Here is a 15235-nt window from a genome sequence, read left to right as displayed (position 1 = left end):
AGGTGAGGGGATTACAAATACAAATTGGGAGTTGCAGAACAGTCACGGGGAATGTGAAGTACAGCACAGGGAACATGGTCAACAATATTATAAAAACGGGGGTGTCGGATGGGGACTAGATTTATCAAGGTGATCACTCTGCAAGTTACGTGAATGTCTAATCACTGGGTTGTATACCTGAAACCAATATAATGTACGTCAACAAGTTGAAAAATAAATATTTCAAAAACGAAAACAACCTACCCTCTTAAAAATGGGCAAAATATTTAAAATGACACCTCACCAAAGAAAATGCAAGTCGGCAGCCAAGCAGCTGAAAGGATGTTCAGCAGAGGTCCTTAGGGAACCAGCGCGCCCACGCTGGCTCCATGGCTCATGGGTGCTCGAACTGCACGTGACCGCCTCCTGTTGCAAGGGTGCCCCGCTGGGCAGCAGCCTGTAGCAGAGCACACGTTAAGGTTAAGGAGACGGGCCTCTGATTCCTCCTAAACTTGCGCCCCATCTGCTGTCTCCAGAGATTTGGAGCTGGCTCCACGTCAGAGTTCAGTGACACTGTGGAGCTCTTCACATCCAGCCTGGGGAGGAGTCATCCCCAGGTGACTCAGACATCAGACCAACCGTCAGGCCTGGTGGACTCGGGCACCTTTAGTTCCAACAACGTCCACCCTAGTAGGATGTGTCATCTGTGGATTCGAGAGCTCCATGAAAGGACCAGCCACATTATGGGTCACAGGAACCCCTGGACTGGCCTCTGGCTGCTTGGAAAGGGCTCTCTCCTTCGTGTCTGACTGCACATGGTTGGTTCTAGGACATGCCTCTTCCTGGTGACCACTGTAGAAAGATGATCAAGGACCTAGACCGTGTCCTGGGGTTTGTTTTGGAACTAATGAAGAGTTAGTTATTGCAAAGGGGCTGCTATGTGAGGTGCCTCACTGGCATCGCTGAGCCAGCTGCCAGCTAACAGACATGTCAGCACCCCCAGGCTGGCGGGCTTCCTCCCGGGGCAGGGATGAAGTGTTCCCTTGAAACTGGGAGAGGATTAAAGGCCTCACAAAAAAGGTGATAGGTGAGAGGATGTATCCTTTCCATGTGCTCACTTCTAAAGTGTCACCAATAAGGCAGCTTTGGAGGAAGCTCTCTGGCCCTGGGAGTGTAGGGCAGGGGTGAGCTCTAGCCACCTGCACTGGCACAGAGCAGGCTGGGCTGGCGAGAGCGACCGGAGGGCCCTGGGAGCCTGGCCTCTCACACGTGGGGCCTGTGTTGGCTGTGAAGTGTAGTTGGGGACCTGCCCGTGTGGCTGTCTCAGAGGTGAGACTTGACAGTCCTCAGCCCTTCCACCCATGCAGAGGTTTCCTGTTTCCAAGGGCTCTGAGTCACTTCTCCCCACAGTGCCTCCTGCCTGTGCCCTCTGTGGGGACAGGTATTCCCAGGACCTCTTCCTGGCTCCCAGTACTCTGTGACTTGGTGCTAGTGGCCCATCTCACCTAGGTGAAAGGACCTGGCCCTGGCTGTCACATCTAGACACCTGGCCAGCACATGTGCTCTTCCTTCACACCTCTTCCTGTGAGCATCATGGCTCAGCAGTGTCATGGTGAGCACCTGAGAAACCCCACTGAGCAGCGGGGCAAGGCAAGGTGTCTCCACCTCGGCACTGTTGACATTTGGGGCCAAACCCCCTATTTTGGGGCTGACTTGTGCACAGCAGGGTGTTGAGTGTGTCCCCGGCCGGCCTCTACCTACCAGGTACCAGTAGTACCTCGGCACACACCTTTCCCTCCAACCCCTGCCTCCCAGTGATCAAAAGTGTCTGTAGACATCGTCAAATGTCCTGCGGGGGGCGGGTACAGAGTTGCCCTGGAAAATGCTCTCAGAAATGCCGGTCCTAGAACATGGCTTCCTTGCTCACCATGCTTCCTGGGCATTTGCACGCAGCAGGTATTAGAGAGCTGCTGTTCTTGAAGGAAGGTGTTTGGTCACCCAACACAGACGGGCTGGGGGAGGCCAGGCCCCTCTCCGACACTTGCACCAGGTGGAGGAGCACGTCGCCCATGTCACATTAGAAAAGGTTTCCTAGCCCACGATCTGCTTCTCTTCTGCACTGTTACCGCAGTATCTTCAGCCCTTTTGTCTCTGCCGGGATGAGGTTGAGTCGGGCCGTGGGGTGCCTTGTCCTCGTGGCGCTGTGGTGGAGGGCCGTGACTTCTCATGGCACGGAGCACCTGAGAGCAGCGGGTTTCTTCTCTAACAGATGGGAATAGCCTGTTCGACTCCATGGCCAGCGGGATGCGCCTCATTGTGAGCTGCATCTCCTCCTTCCTCATCCTGTCCCTGCTGCTTTTCATGGTCCACCGGCTGCGCCAGAGGCGCCGGGAGCGCATCGAGTCCCTGATTGGAGCAAACCGTGAGTGCCCCAGCCCCTGCTGTGACGGTCACAGTGCAGGCCTGCCCGTGGCTGTGTCCCCAGGGGCAATGGGGACACAGGAAGCAGGAAGGGGCAGGGAGGAAGGGGAGGACACAATAGAGGGTGCCAAAAGGCGTCCCTGTCCCACCCACTCACCTGCTCCTGGGCTGAGGGCACACCTGGGGCACGAGAGCAGCTCTTTGCAGGCTCCAAAATCATAGGCCATGGGCACATGGAGGAAGGGCGTACCTCCAGTGCCAGCCAGCTCTAGGCTCTCCTCCCACGAGAGAGTAGCAGATGCCCGTGGCCATAAGCAACTTAGTGCATCTCAGCCCCCTCAGTCCAATTTGCCTGCAGCAACTTAGGCCCCCAGAAGAACTTCTGAAATCAACCTGTCTCAGTGAGCCAGCCCAGGCTCCCCAGTCCTGTGTGGGGCGGGCAGGAGAGTTCAGAATGGAGGTGGCAAGAATGCTGGGTGAGCTCACCAGCTTCAGTTAGGGGCCTTGGCACCTCCCAGGGAGCCCAGGTCAGGTCTGAAGTCGTGGGCTGACAGGTTTTTCCTGAGACCTTCCTCAGTTCTCACTGAGCTGCAGGCTGGGCAGAACTCCAAGGCAGTCATGGATTAGATGCCCAGAAACATGTCAGAGCCGAGGAGTGTGGCGAGGGCTGGAGCACAGCAGGCAGGCCTGTTGCCTACGGGTGACGGGCAGGGAGGTACCGGTGGGAGGGGCCTGGGCAAGTTCAGGGCTGTCGTGTGGGCTGCCAGGCACAGAGGTGCGACGGTTGGGGTGGCTGCATCCTGGGCCTGGGGGAGGGGGGCATCGAGTGACATGACCCTGTTGCTTGTTTCTGGCTTCCGCTGCCCAGTGCACCACTTCAACCTTGGCCGGAGGATCCCCGGCTTTGATTACGGCCCAGACGGGTTCGGCACAGGTCTCACGCCGCTACACCTTTCTGATGACGGAGAAGGCGGGACTTTCCACTTCCATGACCCTCCACCCCCCTACACTGCGTACAAGTACCCAGATATTGACCAGCCCGATGACCCACCGCCACCCTATGAGGCTTCCATCAACCCTGACAGCGTGTTCTACGACCCTGCAGGTGCTTCCCCGACAGGGAGAGGGGGCAGCCTGTCGCCAGCCACGTGGCCTGCGGGGCCTGAGGCCCAGGGGTCCTCCCCAGTACACAGGGCCGTGAACTCCACCTCTTCCAGCCTTCTGTTGCTATCTCTGGTTTTCCCCTTAAAGCGAACTGCCACTTGTCGGTGAACAAGTGCTTCCCAGGGTTGCATGTGCAGGTGACCGCTGACAATGGTCACGCTGTCCCTTGCGTCTTTCCCGGGAATACCTATTAGCAAACTACCCTCGGGAGGGAGGGAGAGCCATAAGACCCAGTCCTGGCTCTGGAGAGCTGGGGACCAGGCCTGGGCCCCCTTGGGGCAGGGCTGGCCCAGAGCCAAGCAAGAGGCTGCAAAGACATGAGCATACACGTGGTGAGCCGAAGAGACATCATGTGACAGCCCCTGGTGTCGTGAGGCAGCTCTGTGACTCGGGAAGGGACACTGGCTCTGTGATGTCGGCCGGTTCCTTGAGCACATTCCCCCCGGGCTGTGCAGCGAAGAGGGGATTGCAGGTGCCTCGCCCGCTGCCTGGCTTGTCCCTGCCCTTTCCGAGTCTGTCACTCCCTCTAACACACACATACCCCTGCCATACATCGCAGGCAGTATCCCGCCCCGGGGCAGCTGGATCTTTGCATGCCACACAGCACAGCAGGATGGCATTTTGAGGCCAGCGTTGCTGTGGTCTTCGTCCTGTTTGTTCATTTGGTCAGCTAGTACCGCCCTGGAGGGTGTGGGCAGGGGAAATCTGGTTTTGACCCCGGCCCTCAGGACATTGTCACCATCTGCTGTCAGGGAGACCCGGGTAGAACAAGCTTCCTGCCAGGGATGCTGCTGGGGGCACAGGTGTTCCACACACCAGAGGAGCGAGTGGTCCCTTGGCAGGACAGCAGGACTGCTGGGCCCGTGGGGGGCAGCCAGGAGAGGGACACACAGTGGGCCCCGGGCCCTGAGCTTGAAGAGAGCCTGTGGTGCCGAGGAGCAGGCTCTCCCAGGTGAGCGGGCTGCTGCAGACGCCGCAGGCGAGAGTTCTATGCAGCCCCTGCACCCATCACGATGTTGAGCTCTTGTCCCCATATTCCCACTGAATAACTCCCTGATGGGACGTGAGCCCTAATTCAGCCCCCACCAAGTCTGAGAGGACTTTCTCAGCCCTGCTTTTGTTCTCCTGACTCAGTCGAAGTGTGTGCCCCCACCACACACCGCCGGTCCCCTGTACCTTGCACCTCAACAGCCCGCATCTGTGATGAGGGTGAGGGGTGGGCACAGCAGAGCTGTAGCCTCAGTGGAACCGTTCAGGCAAGAGAAGCATCCCCCAGCCTGGATCCCTGCCTTCTTCCCTTGTGTCAGGCCCCCCACCTGCTAACACACCTCTGTCTCCTCCTGCAGACGATGATGCCTTCGAGCCAGCAGAGGCCAGCCCGCCGACCCCAGGGGATGGCGGCAGCGAAGGCACATCGCCCCGGTGCCTGGAGCAGCCTCTGCCCACCACAGGGGTCTCCCTGGCAGACCTGGAAGACTCAGCTGACAGCAGCAGCACCCTGCTCGTGCCTCCTGACCCTACCCAGAGCGGGACCCCCCCAGCCACAGAGTCATTGCCAGGGGGTGGCAGCCACAGCCGCGGTTCCCTCAACACCGTGGTGTAGCGGGTTCCCAGCCCACAGCCCCGAGGGGCACGGAGCACCTGTTTGCTGTCAGGAAAACTGGTTCCGAGGGGCACTTGGAGGGTCCTGCGTGAGCCTGGACTTGGCGGCACTGCTGCGCCCCCGGGGGTGTGCGTGTGCACTCAGAGACTGTGCCAGCCTTCCGGGGGAGCAGGCGCCTACACTGAGTCTCCTTGAGGGCTTCAGAACATGCGTAGTTTTGGGCCTCTGTCTTTTTCTTTTTAAACAGCAGAAGAATGACAAAGTTTGTTCATACCACCCGTTTCGGAAGTAGGGAACAAAGAGGCACTGTGGGCCTGAGCAGGGGCCAGACCACCCCGGGCTTTGGTGGGCGTGCTCACCGCAGCTCGTTGTCCAGAGGAGCCTGCCACCCCACCCCCGAGCCCCAGAGCTGCCGCCATGGTGTGCCTCGCTGGCCACTGCTCAGGAAGGCACTTGGGGCACCGGTGCGGCGTGTGGGCTGTCGGAGTTGTCTGGGTAGTGGGTCTGCTGCTGAGCAGGTGGCTCTGGAGGTGCTACAGTGGCTGCAATGGGGGTGGTCCCCCCACAGGTCCAGCTTGATATTGAGGGTGACCCTGTCCAGGCTGGAGGCTGGCCTGGAACTCTCTTCCCAAGACCCTAAGAAGGAGAGCTTGGAAGGAGGCCGAAATCTCCACTCTGTCTTTCCAGCTGGGCTCTGCAAAGCCCAGTGCTGTGCCAGAAAGCCCCACCCCTAGTCCTTTGGATTTCTCCCCAACATCGCTGTGCATGGCCCCCAGGAGGCGGCTCTGGATCCAGGCTGAGGCCGTTAGCCTTGCATGAGCGCCCTGGCCCTGGGTCCTCCGCTGGGGCTTGGGGCTAAGCCAGCTCCTCTCTTTTACCTTCTGGAGCCCCCCTCCTGTTAAATTTGCCCCCGGGCCTGGCCTGCCCCCACCCCACTTCTTTGTGCCATAAAGGGTTGTTTCTTTGGCAGGGGTGGCTGATATTCGAGTCCTAGCCTGTGTCCACCTCTTGAAAGTCCACTTCTTGCATGCCGCCACCACTGCTAGAGCCGTGCCCGGTGCCCCGTGGCTGCATGCCACCTACCTGTCCTCAGCAGCACAGGGTGCCGGGTGCCCTGCCCAGGGGCCTTTTGATTGAGGGACCCTGTTGCCTACCCCTGGGCAGTGGTCTTGTCTCCTGACACCAGGCTTTTAGTGTTTCTGAGGTTTGGAGATTAAGCGGGTTCTGTGCGATTTTTCAGCACATTCATATCTTTTCTATGTTGAATGTCGAGGTCTTTGTGTGTGTGCGTGTATCTGTGTGTGCACGTGTGTGTCCAAGTGTCTGCAGCTGGTGGTGGTACCTGGGAACTCGGTCCTCGACTTCCCGGGCCAGCCGTGGCCACATGGGCAGCACCGGGGCTGGGCCTGGGCCTCTTCCAGCCTTTCCAGACCAGCACGCAGCAAGGGAGAGCTGGCTTGCGGTGGGTGCTGCTAGGGTGGCGGACCTGGGAGGCACAGTTCAGCCCTGGGCATGTGCTCACACTTCAGTCGGAAGGCCCGTTTTGTTCTTCCAGTATGGAATGGGTTCCAGAGTTGCCCAGCAGGCCAGCTGGAGGTGAGTTTTGTCACTGAACTCCCTGTCCTTGGGCTCAGCCCATAGGCAGATGGCATCCTGGGCACATGTGCCCACACCAGCTGCCAGAAACGAAGCAGGGAGTGTGTGGTGCCATCAGCATGTGCTGCGGGCCTTGGTGCTGGGTGAGGGTCCTGTGCGGGCCCCCTTTGAAGCGACCACCCTAATGGAGCCCCATAGGGTCTGGCCCCCAAGCGCAGGGTCCCTCTGGCCCAGGCCCCAACTGTGTGTACTAGACAAGGTGGCTGGTACTAGATGTGTGGAACTGGGGGACTTCCTTTGCGAACCGAAGGACTGCTGGGGACAGGCGTGGAGAAGGTGGCCTGAAGCAGACCATGGGGGCTGCAGAGGGTGGGCGTGCCTCTGGACTGGCCAGGGCTCTGTCCAAGGCTGTCCGGCCCACTGGCATCCTCGGGCCGTGCAGAAGGCTGCCTGCTGCCCGGTGTCCCCAGGAGCGGAGCTCTGCTGGAAGGCAGTTGTGAGGGCATCCAGGGGAAACCTGTGGTCTGCCCGGCTGACCTTGGCCTCCTGTCTAGTCACCACCGTTGGTGAGATCTGGTTGTGTTCCATGGTCCAACCCTGGCTGAGACCTGTGTCCTTGTGAGAGGCGGTTTTTCCGCCCCGTGCACACCGGGCCTCGGAGGGCCGGGCCAAGGTCTTGGGAGGGGCCTCCTCCCCCGGGACCTGACCTGCCTGGTGGGAGTGAGGGTCGAATCTGTACATTGTCTCAATGCCTGTTTTTTATGTTTTCCTTTCTCTAAGGGTTTTTAGTTCGGGTTTTTGTGTTTATTTGTTTTTGTGGGTTTTTGGTTGGGTTGGCACTAATCCTTAAGATGCTGTGAGAACCATTTCATCCAAATGCCAAATAAATTTGTGTTCTGGAAGAGGAGGAGTTAGTCATTGGCATGGCCCATGTTGGGGGCGGGAGGCACAGGTGTGAAGATGGGGGGCGGGGTGGGAGGGGGCCACCTGAGGACGCCAGGGCGGGGCTTGGGGCTCTGAGACCCCTCTGTCCCTTTTTCCTCAGGCGGTGTTCCTGTCAGTAATTTCCCAGTGTGTGATGCGGGGCACCCAGGGGAGTCGACCTTGGGCAGGTCCTCGTGCTCACCTTCCTGACCCAACCTCCTGGCCAGAGCGCTGCGAGCCAGGATGGGGGGAGGACCAGGGTTATGAAAGGACCAGTGGGTCTCTTGGTGGGGATGGGAGATTCGAGGCGGTGGCGTCTCCTTCCTGGACACATCTGTGGGATGACGGTCTGTCCTGGGCACCCTGGGCGCTGTCAGCACCGTGGACAGCTCCACGCTGCCGGGTTTGGCAGCCGGGGTTTCCCCCTGTGGGGGGAGCCCCACCCTCTGAGGACTGGAGACGGGCCCAGTCACGCTCATGCGGGGGTGGGGGGGACACTGGCACCGGGTGTGCAGCTCTTTCTAGACAATGTCACCCTCTCTGTGGCCCGCACTGAGGGGAGAAGAAAGAAGAAGAGAAGACCAGAGCCCCACCTTGCAGGAGAGCCAGCTGAGGCTGGGGTCCGCTCCACAGCTGCAGAGGAAGCGCAGTGCCCCCACCCGGGCTGTGCTTCCCACAGACCCGTTGGGTGGGGTGGCCCTCGGGAGGGGGCCGTGTAGAGAGCTCCATAGCACACGAGGTCCGCAGGGGGAGCCAGTAGGAGGGCGTCCGGTCTTGGGGTATCTCACACCCACGGTGAAGAGATCTTCCACCCTCCCCATTCCAGCCCCTCATGTCAAGGACATTAGGACCCAAGGTGCCTTCCCCCTTGAATTTCTGTCCTTGGTGGTGGCTGTGCCATGTCATTCCTGGTCCCCAGCCACTATCTCCTTAACTCTAAATGGGCATTTTTATAGTTCTCACTCCTGGGATGGTTACTTGGTGGGCTGTAGGGGGTGGTCTCTAAAGCCTTAGCTCCCAGAAAAGCTGGTGATTGTTGCTGGCACGTGGCCCTGGGGAGCCTGGAGCTCCTTTTCCCCTGCTGTTGCCCCCGCCTGGGCGCCACCCCTCTAACCCACTGCGAGAGCCCACAGAATCTAGCCACGCCCCTAGCCCACCTGGCAGATAAATATACAGCCACCTGACCAGGCCCTGGGCTAGGCCCCCAGGCTCACAGGGAATTTTCTTTGCTGCAGCAGCCTCTAGTGGGACACAGGGTCTGGGCTTTGTCCCACACCACCCCTTGTCTGGCCCCAGACCCTCGCTCGGGGCTTTCCTGGGCCTGGGGCTCCACCTCTGGCTCTGGCAGGGACCCTAGAATTCAGACTTGACCTTGTTCCTGAAATAAACAGTACACACAGTGACCTCGGCTTCACGTGGCCAGAGACAGGAATGTGGGGGGGGGGGGTGATAAGAACACACGGCCTCTCCCACAGACCTGGGATTCTCAAACCCACAGAGGCCATATGTGCTTGTTCGTACAAGGGGGAGACCCCCGCATGACCCTCCACCCCTACCCCACCCCTACAGGTCTCAGAACCCCCAGATCTGTCTCGGAGGAAGAAGGTGCCCCCATTCCCAACCTACACATTCTGTCTGAATCCCCTGGTCAGACGGAAGGAAAAGAGCAAGTTCTAAAAGCACCACCTGCTAAAGCCTAAGATTACACATTTTATTTCAAAGACGAGCTGGTGCCCACCCTGCGTCACTGTGAGCGGTGAAACGAAGACCCCAGGCAGTTTCCTGCGGACCAGGAACGCAGAAGCGCTGGCCCCAGAACCCACTGCAGGCTGCCCTGGGGGGTGGGTCCTGGTGACAGAGACAGCTGGTGAAACTGCACCCGGTGGCGCTCTGGGAGGTCAGGCTGTGGAGTCCTAGTGCACACGACACTTTATGAAGAGACACTGGTGTCCAGGTAACTGCCTGTGGCAGAACTAAGTGGAGGGGTCAGTGTCCAAAGCAAAGCCAAGAGTGCGTGCAAGTGGAGCTGTCGACCAGATGTGGCTGTGCCCCGCCACGCTGTCCTCCGGGAGGCTGGGTCTGGCGGACAGCAGAGTGAAGCTGGCCGGTCAGGCTGCTGTCCAGCTGGTGGCCTGTGGACTGTGGCTGTACATCAGGGTGACACTGGTCTGAGTGATACTGTGTTCAGGTGACAATGTCCCAGCAGCCCACCTCTCCCGGGTGTGTGGTGCTTGCTGTGTGGGTCATACTTCTTATCTCAGTGCATGGAGGCCCTGCCTCCTCCCCAAGACTCTTAAAGAAAAACGAACCTGCAACCCCTCCTCCTAGCCCAGGAGTCCTACCTGCTACAAGCCCTCGGCTCTCCCCAGAAGCTGGCATACGCTGAGACCAGATCTTCCCCCAGCTCTAAGGCCAAAAGGGGCTCCACGCCCCTTCCAGGCGGGATTCCATCTCCGGAAGTGACCGCTGCGCTGAGCCATCCGCACTCCCCTGACGCCATCCGACCGCCACACCCGAAGCCGGAGTGCCAGCAGGCAGTGTTGGAGGACGCTTCCTCTCCGAGCTAGTTCCACGAGGGGGCAGATCTGTCCATTCGCCCCTCTGGCCAGTGGCGCCTCCAGCTTGGCCCATCCTCCGGGCGGCCGCCCTCAATCTCCGCCACCCTGTGAGGCCCCTGGGGGCACCGGCGTCTTCTTGAGGTTCTTCCGGGCAGGGGCCCGGTTCGCGCCGCCATTGGCGGGGCCGTCCGAGGGGTCGTCAGTGGGCCTGGTGGCCGCGGCCAGGGCGTTCACCGTGCCGAGCGCCCGCAGCAGGCTGGGGCCTCGGGGCGCGGCGCGAGGCTCACGGCGAGCAGGCGGCGGCTGGGGCGGGGCGGGCAGCAGTGCGCGCAGGGCTTCCAGCTCTGCCCGCAGCTCCCTGCGCAGCGCTTCCAGCCCAGCACCCAGCTCTGCGCGCACGGCCGCCAGGCCCTCCTGCAGCCGCCGCTCGCTCACCTCCAGGACACCGGCTGGGTAGGTGGCCCCGATGCGTGGCTCCCCGCACACCGAGCACACAGAGCCTCGGCTGCCCGTGCCCTCCTGCTCCCCGGCCCCCGCCTCTCTGGCCCCTGCCCCAGCCGCTGCTCCCGCACGCTCCACCAGCCGCAGCAGGCGGGGAGCATCGGTCCGCGCCTCTGCCTCAGGCCGGAGCTGGCCTCGCAGGCGAGCCAGGCGGCCCGGGGCGCGGGCTTCTTCAGGGACCGGCCCATTGGGCTGAGGCCCCAGGTCCCGCCGGCGGTCCACGCCGCGCCGCATTGCCGTGCTCGCGCCGTATGTGCTGCGAGCCTGGGCCCACGAGCGTCCGGACTCCGCCGCCATGCATGCGTGCTGTTGCCGCCACCACAGGCTCCATCAGCGCCCAGCTTGGCCGGGAGCCCCAGTCCGCAGCCTAGCGACTACTGGGGCCCGGGCAACACGCAGTGGAGAGGACCCTCGGGAAGGCTGTGGGAACATCCGAGGCCTCAAGGGATCCTGCCTGGGGCTGGGAGAACCCCGGCAAGGCCCAGACCCCAAGGGGCCCTGGGAGGGGCAGCGGCGCAGGCGACTGTGTTGAACTTGTTCCCCGGGGATGACCTGCTGGTGGGTCCCAACAAAGGGCCTGGACCAGCTTCTGGGCAGAGGTGACGGGAACCAAGCTCACACCCTCTACCTCACAGTCAGGGGAAAGCAAGTGTGGTCATGCACCCAGCAGCCCTCCTACAGGCTGAAGCCACCTCTTTCCGTATCATAGTCCAGGCCACTGTTACCTCCCTGCTCCGCGCGCACCCAGCGCAGGAATCCTCATCACGGGCACTTCCATTCAATTCAAGCTCTTCTGTGGTTTCCGTTGCTGTTCGTGGTGCCCTGCACTCAGGAGGGGCTGGAGGTCACAGCCCATCTCCCACTGTGGGGCCACATCTTTTTTAACCTCCTCTAACCTGACAAGCTTCTACACCTCTCTGGGTCTTTGCTTAGGCCGGTTCTCCTGCCTAGAACGCCCTGCACCCCCACTTGCCTGGTGGACCTCATTCATCCTGCTTCTACATGCCTGCCTTCCTTGACCACCCCACACTGACTAGGTGGTCCTCAGGCACCTCACCCCAGCACCCCTCACACTGGGTTTAAGTGGCCTTCTGTTCTCTGTCCACCTGGATCCACGGAAGAGTCCCTGAGCACGGGCTGGGCCACGTGGTACTCAGTGCCGCTAATCGTGCTGAATGCTGGATGAAGGAGCAGATGGTTGGAGGAGTCTAGGGTGAGGGTCCTCTGTGAAGCGGGCCTCCTCACCCCCTTCCCCACCCACCCAGGGAAGCCTGTGTGCTTGCTCCCTCCACCTGGCCTTTGAGGCCCTTAGAGCCATCCGTGCTGCCTTTTCTGTCCCTGCTACTTTCTGTGGGAGCCCCTCTCCACTGCACCCTGTCCTTTCTCACCCCCGTGCCTGGCACCTTCCCATGATCAGTGCTGCCCATGACAGGGCTGGGGCAGTGCAACTGTGGGCCCCTCTGGAGGGCAGTATTCCCACCCCGCATGTTGTTCTCAGTGCACCCCAGAGGCTAGTTAAGGCTCTGGGTGCCATGGGGCCTCCCCAGCAATCGTGGAGAGGGAGGGCCTGGCATGGCTCCAGGCTGGGCTGGGATCCCAAGGCCCACGGGGGCCCAGCCTTATTCAGCTCCGTGGTGGTGTGGGGCGGAGGCAGAGGGATCCTATGGGCCCAGTTCACTGGCAGACCTGGCCCCAGCCCCTGTGAAGAGGCCTATGTCCCCTCTATTTGTTAGTTGATTCACTCATTTGTTCGCTGCGGCCTGTCTCTCTGGAAGGTGCAGGGGAGGGGACAACTTGGCCCTCCATCAACCCCTCTGACCGCCCTGTTCCTGCTGAGTCACCTGGCCTGCTGGGACCTCCAGCATCTGGTTCTGCGTGGATCCCTGGAGCCTCATTAACCATCCCCTGCTCCCTCCCCCAGTAATTAAAATACTGCTGGCAAAAGAGCCCTCGATCCCCACCCCAGGCTGTGGAGCCAGGCTGTGCGCTCTGTGGGCTCTGCCCTCTCTGAGCTCAAGTGGAGTCCTCGTCTGTGAAATGAAGGAGTCCCCTAAGATCCTCAGAAGGGGTTGACCAGGAGGCCGGGAGTGTGGGAGAGGGCCTGGGAGAAAATCCAGAGGTCCTGACCAGCAGATGTGGCTGAAAGTCGGGAGGGGCGAGGTTAGGCTGCCAGGGCCCCTGGAAGTTGGCAAAGAGGCCTTGCAGTCTCTGGCTGTGAGGCCGATGGGGGGGCTAGGGGGGCGGGGCATGGGTGATGGGAACAAAGCCTCTGCAGTAAGGAGCTCAGGTTCCCGCTGGGGCTGGAGGCTCGTGGTGGAGGGTCCTAAAGCCACAAGTGTAGAGAAGGCATTGCACAGGAGCAAGTACAGAGTTGGGAGGGCTGCCAAGGTATGGGTGAGGGGGGAACGGACAGGTGTGGTTAACATGACCCTGACTGAGCCCCTGAGGTCAAGTGCAGTCAGGATGGAGAGAGAAGTAAGTTGTGACCTGGTCCGAGCTTCAAGGGTGGAAGGGCAGGGGCAGAAGCTGAGGCCTGGAGGCAAGGGGGTGGGTAGGGGAGCCCTCCTCCGGGCTGGCTGGCTAGAGCTGAGGTAGGTGTGGTCCCCCTGGGGCAAGAAGCAGGGACAGAACTGCTTTCAGGGTCCTCCTCGGAGCTTCCCACAGCCCAGCGGGTTCCTGCAAGGAGGAGCTGACTGGGGCCCAGCTCCTTGCCAGTTTCACTGCCTCTCTTTATTCCCAGGGCCAGGGCCCAGGCCGGCGGGGGGTGGGGAGGCTGGTTGTAAGAAGCCATTAGCACCCAGGACTGTCTCCAGCCTGTCCCCCAGCATTCAGGCCATTAGGGCCTTGCCATCCATTAGCTCATTAACAGTGGGGGCCTCGGCAGGGCAGAGGAGAGAAAGCCCTGGGGAGAAGAGGGGCTTAACTGCTGTCACTCTTGCACTCCATGGGCCATTAAACCCTGGCTGCCACCTGAAGGGGTTTTACTTCCAGAACCTGAGAGCACTTGGGAGCCAGGAGAGAGTTCAGTAGGCAAAGCCAGGCAGGCTTTGCATGTTAAAAGGCTCTGGTGGCCTCAGAAGGGGCAGGGGAGCAACTGGTGGTCCCCTGTGAAGCGGGCAGGTGGAGGTGTGGGTGAGGTCCCTGAAGCTGGTGAGGCAGCACCGGGCAGCGTCTATGTGAGAAGCGGGCACACAGGGGCCTGAGGGGTGAGGTAGACGGGACCTCTGTGCAGGTCACAGATTCTCAGACCTGCCTCTGAGGGGGACCCCCAGGGGAGCAGGGGGCAGGGCCTGCCCTGAGCAATCAGCCACCAGGGTCGGGTAGAGGTTAATCTTGGATCTGGTGCTGGAAGGGCGGTGTGGGCTGAGGGTCTGGGGTGGGGGCTGCCGCTCTCCCTTCTGGTCTGGACCCTGACCCTCAGCACAGACGCCCAAGTACACGCCCCCACCCATCCACCACTGCAACTGTGCCACTCACTCCAGGGGACAGACTGGCTGGGCCTTTGGAGGGTGAGTGAATGAGGCCAGCTTGGCCAGGGCACAGACCCTGCTCACAGGGCGCTTAGGAAGGGAAGACTGTCCTGCCGTTTGTGTCCCCAAAGTGCAGGCCGTATGGCAGGGCCTCAGCCAACTCAGCCACAAGGTCCTTGCTCAGGACTCAGTTCTGGGCTAGTTCTTCCTGTCCTACCTCTGACCACCCTGTTGCCTCCCCTCAGTTTTCCTGCCTATCAGACCCCAGGATGAGCCTGCTGGCCAGGAGATGATAAGGGTGGGTGGCAGAGGTGACGCAGGCTGGGAGGACAGGCAATGGCCGGAGGCCTGTGACCTAAAGGGCAGGTCTGTCAACTCTGGAAGGGCCTGAGCTGCAGATGGCCTGTCTGTTAAAGGAGGGGCCAGAGAGGGGAAGTGACTGACTCTAGGTCTTATCACAAGGCCCCGGGCTTCCTGTGGGGGCTGGACTCCTCCGGCACACCTTGCCCCTGAGCAGCCCCGCCCACCAGGCCCTGCAACTGTGCGCTGGCCTCCTGGAGACTCTGGTATCTAGGTGTTCCCTGGGGACTGTCCTGGGTCAGGGGGCTTCTGTGGGAGGGCAACTCATTGCCTAGTAATGGCCTAGCCTGACCTCAGAAATGAGCTCATTACCTGATGATGACCTTGTTTTCCTGGTCCTGGCGTCAGCAGCCCTAGAATGTCTGGCCTGGGGAGGCTCTGACCAGTCTGGGCCAAGGCTCCTAACCTGCCCCAGATGGGCATCAGGCCTTCCAGCCTCCGTGTGTGCCCTGAGGGCCCAGACTGGCTTCTGGTGGAGCCAGAAGCTAGCCCTCTGACCAGTCTCTGTCTCATGCTCTCGCTCACAGAGAGGGCAAGAGAGCGTCTGTGTGGGGAGGGCTGCCTTAGAGGGACATGCCTGGCCCACACAGGGGTCCTCAGGGCTCCCCTCATCCAGCCAGCTGGACTGGTCTCATGTCAAGGCCGTCCACACGACCACT

At 61.0% G+C, this 15235-nt stretch overlaps 2 protein-coding genes across 3 annotated transcripts in view; one reads left to right on the top strand and one right to left on the bottom strand.

Annotated features, from left to right (window-relative positions):
* The window catches only part of DGCR2 (DiGeorge syndrome critical region gene 2), a 65055-nt gene extending 57471 nt beyond the window's left edge, over nt 1-7584 (top strand). For both annotated transcript variants that reach the window (XM_045819761.1, XM_045819760.1), the window contains 3 exons: nt 2249-2401; nt 3269-3505; nt 4911-7584. In XM_045819761.1, the coding sequence (XP_045675717.1) occupies nt 2249-2401; nt 3269-3505; nt 4911-5167 (647 nt within the window). In that variant the 3' untranslated portion in view covers nt 5168-7584. The remainder of the gene's footprint in view (nt 1-2248; nt 2402-3268; nt 3506-4910) is intronic.
* Nucleotides 7585-9377: 1793 nt separating this feature from the next.
* On the bottom strand, nt 9378-11146 carry FAM246C (family with sequence similarity 246 member C). Its single transcript, XM_045819872.1, has 2 exons — nt 10030-11146; nt 9378-9832 (listed from the first exon to the last, which is right to left on the bottom strand). The coding sequence occupies exon 1, from the start codon at nt 11041-11043 to the stop codon at nt 10336-10338; it is 708 nt and encodes a 235-aa protein (XP_045675828.1). The 5' UTR covers nt 11044-11146; the 3' UTR covers nt 9378-9832; nt 10030-10335.
* Nucleotides 11147-15235: the final 4089 nt, after the last annotated feature.

Source organism: Phyllostomus hastatus, unplaced genomic scaffold, assembly GCF_019186645.2.
Source record: "Phyllostomus hastatus isolate PE091 unplaced genomic scaffold, TTU_PhHast_1.1 phas_scaffold_387, whole genome shotgun sequence".
Classification (NCBI taxonomy): domain Eukaryota; kingdom Metazoa; phylum Chordata; class Mammalia; order Chiroptera; family Phyllostomidae; genus Phyllostomus; species Phyllostomus hastatus.
This window is presented reverse-complemented; position numbering and strand designations above follow the sequence as displayed.

Coding starts and splice junctions, on each gene's coding strand:
- FAM246C (XM_045819872.1), bottom strand. CDS start 11,043: ATGGCGGCGGAGTCCGGACGCTCGTGGGCCCAGGCTCGCAGCACATAC.